This window comes from Mesitornis unicolor, unplaced genomic scaffold (assembly GCF_000695765.1).
Source record: "Mesitornis unicolor isolate BGI_N332 unplaced genomic scaffold, ASM69576v1 scaffold53065, whole genome shotgun sequence".
Lineage (NCBI taxonomy): Eukaryota > Metazoa > Chordata > Aves > Mesitornithiformes > Mesitornithidae > Mesitornis > Mesitornis unicolor.
Window position 1 is genome coordinate 5,202 of NW_010187192.1, and position 7,412 is coordinate 12,613.

Below are 7,412 nucleotides of genomic sequence, written 5' to 3' on the forward strand. Positions count from 1 at the left end.
TTTGCTATAAGAGTTATGATTCATGATCTCAAACCGTAGGCTACTGAAGAGGTACTCCAGAACTAAATGGTTGAAAAAGAGGGAGGCTGAACAGGAACAGGGGGCAGAAAGACACAATTCAGCTATGAGAAAAAACAAAACTAAAGTGTCACGGTATTATTCTACAGCATGTCAAATTCATTTTTCTGATGATTATGTTCTCTTTTAGATTTCTGAGTGAAGATGAATTTAGCAGAGATTTGTGATAATGCCAAAAAAGGAAGAGACTACGCACTCCTTGGGAATTATGACTCTTCTATGGTATATTACCAGGGTGTCATCCAGCAAATCCAGAGACATTGCCAGTCTATCAGAGATCCAGCAATTAAGGGCAAATGGCAACAGGTAGGGTGAAATAAGGTTGTTCTTATTCTACTACTTGATATTTGAAAAACACACTGTACTTCCCAAACCTTTTAAGATGCAGAGGATGTATATTTCAGTTAAGTTTACAACATTTCTTTTATAATATTTTGTTAATATTTATGGGAAAATATTTTTTTGTGGCGTGTTCAAAAGGAATTCTTTTGTTCTAATGGCATCAATTTTTTTGTTGTTTTCACTTAGGATTTCTGGCTAATCATTGGTCTGTGTGTAGTTGCATACTTTGGAAAAACCTGTTTTGCTGAGGACTTCCTTTTGCTGTTTTATGTTTTGACCATCTGATGTCCAGTAAACCTATGATGTGAACGGATGGGTTAGCATAACTAGAATGGTTGTCTGAGTAGCAGTTAACTGCAATGCTACATTGTGCAAATTTGGATCAGATTTCTGACACTCCAAGTAATATTCTTAGCCTGAGTCTTGCACCTGTGCATCTCCCTGCTAAGCAGAGTCCTGTTGAAGTCCAGGAAGTAATCCGCAGATGAAATGTAAGAACCCTGATTTAGCACTTTCAGTATTTAAGTCTTCCTTACATTTTGTGATCCCATTTTTCATTGTACAAAGTGTGTTCCATCAAAAAAAACTGAACAACCAAAACTGGAGGGAAAACATGTAAAGGTGTATTCCAGAATAAAGAAATTATGTTGCATAAATATTCTGTTTTGAAGGAAGAACATAGCTCCTATAAAAGATAGAACTTTGCAGTAAGTAGCTGAAGAGATGATTTCAAGAACAGTTTTTCTGAATATCATATCTTTAAATGATGTCACTTAAAACTAGCAAATTTTTATTTTTTTATTGCAGCAAGTGCTTTGGTTATGGTTTTGTGCTGGAAACATCTGATGCTAACATAGAGTACTGATTGCTACAGCAGTGTTAGCAATCATTTTGTAATGACAATACTATTCATAGATGTTTATCATAGAAATGTAGAAGTCTGCTTATTAAGAGCTTGTCTGCAAAGCACACGAGTGTACAAACAGCAGTGACAGTGCCTGGCTTTCCTGGTGATGTAGTAAGCTGAATGTTGCATAGGAGATATTCACATTCAAATATTTGTATTCAAGCTCTTCCCTACCCCAGGGCATGCTGATACAAGGTGTTCATGCCCCATGCCTGTCCTTAGTTCCTGCCGAATTTGTAGGTGATGTGAAGGCAGAGCATGAGGCTTTCCATGTTCTGCAGCTGCATCACTGCACAGCCTTCACTTCTGGTAGTTGGTGTTTCCTCTGATGACATTGGTTCTTCCATTAAACTTTTAACAACTCTTATCTTGTGAAGGTTATTTGGAGTCTCATGATGTGTGTTGTTTGAACTGCTTCAGAGAAGCCCGAGCAACATGGAATGCATGCTGTACATTTGTGACAAGCCTCAAGTGAAAAAGGACCATTAACAGTTTCCAGGATTATTCCCTGGTGAAGGCAGCTGGCTCCTTAGCAGAGGATCTGAAGTTGGCACCTTCTCAGAAATTACCCCTTTTAGGTAAAAACAGAATGGCCCCTGACAGTGTCCCATAAATGCTGTAGGGAACTGTCCCCAGAAAGATCAGTGGCAGGTGGGGTAGCGCCTATCACACTGTGTGCTCGTGTTAATTCTGGAAGTTCCCAACACAGCGGTGGCAGATGAGCTGTGTCAGAATATTGCTTTGCCACTACTGAAGCCAGTCTCGGCTCAGGGACAGAAATAAGAAGCATGATGAGAAAAAAAAGTTGTTCTTCATTCCCAGGCTGTTTGCCTTCTCATTCATTTATGGGACTACCCATAGCACTGGGAACAAAATGACTTAGCCCTGAGAGCAAATGATCAGGCCTGGAGCCACTGCCTTCTCCATACCTGCACCTGAATGGTTTAGTGAGACCTATAGAGGTAGACCTGCTTTCTTACCCACTCTTGATTAATAGTTGTGCTTTCTCATTCCTTTGGACAGACGAAGAGGGAGTCTGATGATCTGGATGTTGGCACTGCTTTTGAGCTCCAGCAACAACTACATCCAAACTGTCAGTCATATTCAGTAGCTGTCTGACAGAGAGCCCGTTCTGAAAAAAAATTCAAAAGTTGGATCACAAGTAACATACATTCACAATAGTAAAATAATATTTAGATATTCTTTTTAGATCATTCTCATGAAAGAGTTATGCTGTGCACATTACATAAGTTTAGCAAAATTCAAGTCTAACCCACTTGGTACCAGTAATGTACAGAAGCAAAAGATTCCCATACCTATATGTTTCTTGCAAGTGGCATTAGAAGTAAAGCAAAAGGTCATGGTTAAGGGGATGAATACAACTTGATTTTTACCTGAAATTCTGTCTCCTCTGGTGTTAGGCACTAGCCTGTTCCTTAGGTTCTTCAGTTTCTCCATCCTCTGAGGAATCTGAGGAGGATAATACCACTGGTACCTTTTGGAGGTGGAGTTTAGCAATCTCTAGCAGACACTGGGTAGGTAGAGCTTTTTACTCTTGGGAGCGGTCCACAGTGTGAATATCCATGTAGATAAGTGTTCAAAGGAGAAGATTGTGGCTTAAACCAGTTCTTCTCCGAGATGTTCTGTCTGCAGACACATTCACAGTCTTGAACGTCCTGAAGGATTCCTGAGACACTGACACTGAGGGGATCTGCCACAATGATCACGCCCTTCCTTTCTTTTTGTTTGTGTTTGCCCTGCTGCTACTTCTGAGGCAGTGAACTCAGTTTCAGGTGTTTATGTACATGTTTACTCATAAAATGGGAATGTTTGTATCGATAACATCTCCAAGAATAGTTACAGCCATGGCTCTGCAGCTGACCAACTCACTTCTGTTACATGAACCGTCATTCTCCCTATCTGGTCACTTCTCTGCAGTGGGTGTCCATCCTGAATAGGTACCTCATGCTGGCTAGATCTGTTTTGTTGCCTTTGTACTACACGGGATTTTTCCAGCAGTTGATTGAGCAATGTAGAGCAGAGGTGAACTAGAAGTAGTTGGGATTTTCAAGTCAGATTCCCAAGCGCTCTTGGCACACCTCTCTTTTTCCAGGTGTCATTGTTTTCAAATTTCTGCAGGCTGGTCTGGTCAGAATGATGCACTGTGCAAGTGTTCGGTGACTTGTATTTCATGTCACACATCAGACAGCTTCAGCTTTGCAGCCGGGCTCCCTGATTTCAAGGGTTCCCTGTGCTCAGTGCTATGATTCTATGATGACTCTATGATTCTGATAGTTGGGAGGAGGAGGAATGTGAACATGTGTCTTCTGCTCCCCTGGAAACAACTGCCTGGCTCAGTTCCACTTGATGCAATGCTGCTTCTGGGATTTCAGAATCAGCACTGATGAGGGGAGAGGGATGGTGTTACTGTCCGACAGAACCTGCAGGACTTCAGAAGGACAAAAGATGCATCCTTGAGGGTTCACCAGAGCAGCGGTGTGACAACATAAGAATTCTTCTGACCTTTTGGGCAATTCACTGTTGTCGATCATCTGATAACCAGCTTGGCTTGGGGATATCAAGGGTGACCTGCTCTTGAGATCCTTATTTGTTTTGCATCTGGGGAGTTCCCAGCTTGCTCTTGGGTGGCTGAGTGTAGCTCCATACTTATCCTTACTCCTAGGCCTCCGAGCTCATTTGAAAAAGTTACTTTTTTGTTGTGCATTGAGATTTGGCTGACATGTAGGCATATTCATCCATGTAAATGCAGGCTGGGACTGGAAACTTTCAAAATCTGATGCAACTCATCTCTTTTTCTACTTAATGACAATAAAAGGCAGATTTACTCTCATGACCGCCACTGTGAACTTCCCTTGTGTTGACATTCCCCCTGTTTATTCTGAGAGAGCCTCTTGGCTGTTGCAGTCTTTCTGCTGACAGCTGGCTTGCAGGAAAGAGCTGCTCCAGTGACAGCGCAGCAGCTGCAGAATGACAGCAGAGCATGCCCCCGGGAGATGGTACTGCTTTACGACAAGGCCAGCGGCTGTCGAGCAAAACCTGCTGCATGTTCTAACTGTGTGCTCTGCGTTACATAATATCGGAGAGCACAGGAGCTCAACGATTCCCAGGGCACTTGGAGCAGCCAGCAGGGCACCCTGACTGACCATGGTCACTGGAGCAGGTGCTTAAGCACTGTATTCTTGCTCAGAGAATAAAGGATGATTTTTACTTTTTTCAAAAATTTTAAGCACGTTTCAGTCAATCTGTGGTTATGTTGATTTTGCTTCATGCCTGTTTTATTAACACTTCATCGGTTTCTTTGTGAGTAATTAAGGAACATTCTCCAAGTGACTCATGAGGAATTGTGATTACAGAAGCTATACTTGACTCCATGGGATTGGACTGGGTTACAGGGCATCAGTTTTGGATATGGTTTAGGGAATTGTTATTTTCACTTTTTAAAAATGAAGCTTGCTGACTAGCACTAATTGCAGGCAGTAATTTCAGATTTGGAAGAAACGTTTATAGAAGCTTGGTTAGTTTTGTTCCAACAAGGTACAAACACCCATGCTTATTGCTATGTGAAACAGTGTAGAAGTACACTCTATTTCCTGAAACTGCTTAAACATGAATAACCTAAAAGCTTTCTTCAGACTGTTTACATCCTGAGCTGGATCCCCCTGAGGGCTCTGGCACCCAAGGGAGGAGTATGGTTGGAGGCAAAGAAACTGGGTGAGTCCAGACCAGTGATTTTCCAGCTTGCAGCCTTCTGAGGTTGCTTCAGCGTAGCAGTGATCCCTCAAAGATGCTGCCCAGTCACCTCCACAATTATGGCACGGCCCTTCTTGGCTCATGTCTGGGGTGTTTCTCAGCTGCAAGAAGTTCTTTCTGCACCTGTTTCATCTGACTTGGTTTCCTTAAGGCCTCTAGGAATTTATCAGCTGGTTTTCCTTTGTGGTCCTGTTGTTTGAGTCCACCAAAGGTTTTTGTTGGTTGGTTTGCTAGGTACTGTGTGTATTTCAGAGTTTGGCCTTCTCGGGCCTGGACAAGAGCTGGCCAGCAGTTGTTAGTGTGTTTTTAGCTTCCAAGGCATCAAAGGCTCACTTTCTCTCAGTTTTCAGATACCATCGTCCCTCCTGGTCCAGAGAGCTGAATGACAGCACTCCGGCCCTCAGCGCTAGCAAGTTGTTTTCCACCAGCTTTCCTGCATGTGTTGGAAGGCTGATAGGAGGAATCCTGTCTGTATTCCTGGAGCACTGGAGTAAGAAGCTCTGTCTTTCGTGGAGCAGTGCCCTGGAGGATTTATGCTATATCATTCCTTTATACCTCACAGCAGCTGTTTGGCTGGATTTATTTTTGGACAGGAGGGATGCGTGTTAGACAGTTTGAAGGAACCAAGTTAGCAATCAATCACATTTGTAGCTCAGCTGGAAGCTCTTGCACTGGGGGATGCGTCTGCTGATCGTGTGATGAGAAAGCAAAGAGAGCAAAGCAGAGCAGGAGCAATCCTGCCTGAGCTGGTTGTCTTGTGTCTTTGGAAAGATAGAGCTACCCCTTCTGGAATGAGCCGGGAGGCTGCTTTGCCCTGTGAAATGATCAAGTCCTTCCCAAACCTAAGGCTCCTTTTGTGCAGATGCACACAGAGCTTCTGGTGAAGTCAGTGCAGTGTTGCGAGAACAGTGCAGGGCCTTGGGGATTTGCCCATCATTTTGCCCATGTCCTTAGTGGTATCTTGCCAACATATATTCTTCTTCTTAAACAGGCTTTTAAACCAGAGAAGAATTTCTTTGTGCTGCTGAAATCTCCTAATTTGTCATTACAGTGGGAAAATTCCTGGGAAATATTACAGAGCAGAATGGTACATTGCTGTGGAATGTCCCTGGTAGTATTTTAGGAGAACTGTAGCTTCTAGAAGGAGGTGATGTGTGTTTGTTACTGTGTGCTGTCGATTTAATAATTCATTCTTTTATACACCTTACCCACCAGTTATGTCAGATCGTGCTTTCCGTTTTCAAGTTGCCTCACCAAAAGCGAGAGGCTGCTCCTGCTGCTGTTTTGAATATGTGGAGTAGGGCGGGTGAGGAAAGATTCTGAGAGGGGAAATGAGAGTGTGAGAGAGAAATGGGATGAGCAGGTGAAAATCAGGCTTCCAAAAGTGTGCCAGCAAGACACAGCATGCTGCATGTGCCCAACGTGGTTTCTTTCTAAGAACACAGGGAGGTGGGAGGATCTCAGGCTAGCGGCCACGTCTTTTCACCAGTAAGCACCATTAGGAACAGCAGTCACACGGTGTGATACTGTTTAGTACTAGTTCCCTGATCTGCTGCTGTTCTGACCTCAGCAGACAGGCTGGGTTTGCAGACCTCCATTGTCCTGATCCTCTCAGTTTCTCATGATCTGCACAGCAGAGAAGGTCTAGATTTCAGACAGCATCACTGACATCCGTCGATGCTGTCCTCAGTTGCCTTCCTCTGTTTGCCACAAAGTGAAGCCTGGTCGCAGCATTCCTAGGCAACATTTTTCCCAGCTCTTTTTTCACGTGGATGCATGACATGAGCACAGCTGGGTGCCTGGTGTCTTTCCTTGGCCTTCTTGTAAGATGACTTCAGATCCTGGCTTTTGATTCAGCCTTGCAGTGTATTCTGGTGATAGACTCACTCACTTTTGTGCGTGGTGGCAGCCTGCAAATATCCTCACCATGCTGTTTCTTCACAAGAGCTTGTGGAGCCTTTCCAGTGGATGGAGAGGTTCAGGATGTCTCTGTAGCTGCAGTTGTGAGCCTGTAACAAGCAAGATTCACACTGGCTTAAGGTAATCCTCACTGCAGAGCACCAGTGCTGATTTCCAGGCATGCATAGCAATACATGAATTAGTTTTAGCTGTGCACCAGCACTTCAGTGAAGAGGTGACATCTGGGTGTTATGGTCCTCGAGCAGGTAAAGACCAAAGTCAGCACGGAGATTGATCCCACAGGATGGAAAGCGTCACGGAGTGGTGGAAGGCTGGTAAGGTGGAGTACAAGTGCACTCAGGTGAATCTTAGTGCATCCTAAGCTGAGGCTCTGAGAGCTTATGCTTCTGAGCAG

At 43.8% G+C, this 7,412-nt stretch overlaps 1 protein-coding gene across 1 annotated transcript in view; it reads left to right on the top strand.

Annotated features, from left to right (window-relative positions):
* The first annotated feature begins 222 nt into the window (after nt 1-222).
* LOC104541315 (katanin p60 ATPase-containing subunit A-like 1) overlaps nt 223-7,412 on the top strand; it is a 17,213-nt gene continuing 10,023 nt past the window's right edge. The window contains exon 1 of the mRNA XM_010185350.1: nt 223-384. Within this exon, the coding sequence (XP_010183652.1) occupies nt 223-384 (162 nt within the window). The remainder of the gene's footprint in view (nt 385-7,412) is intronic.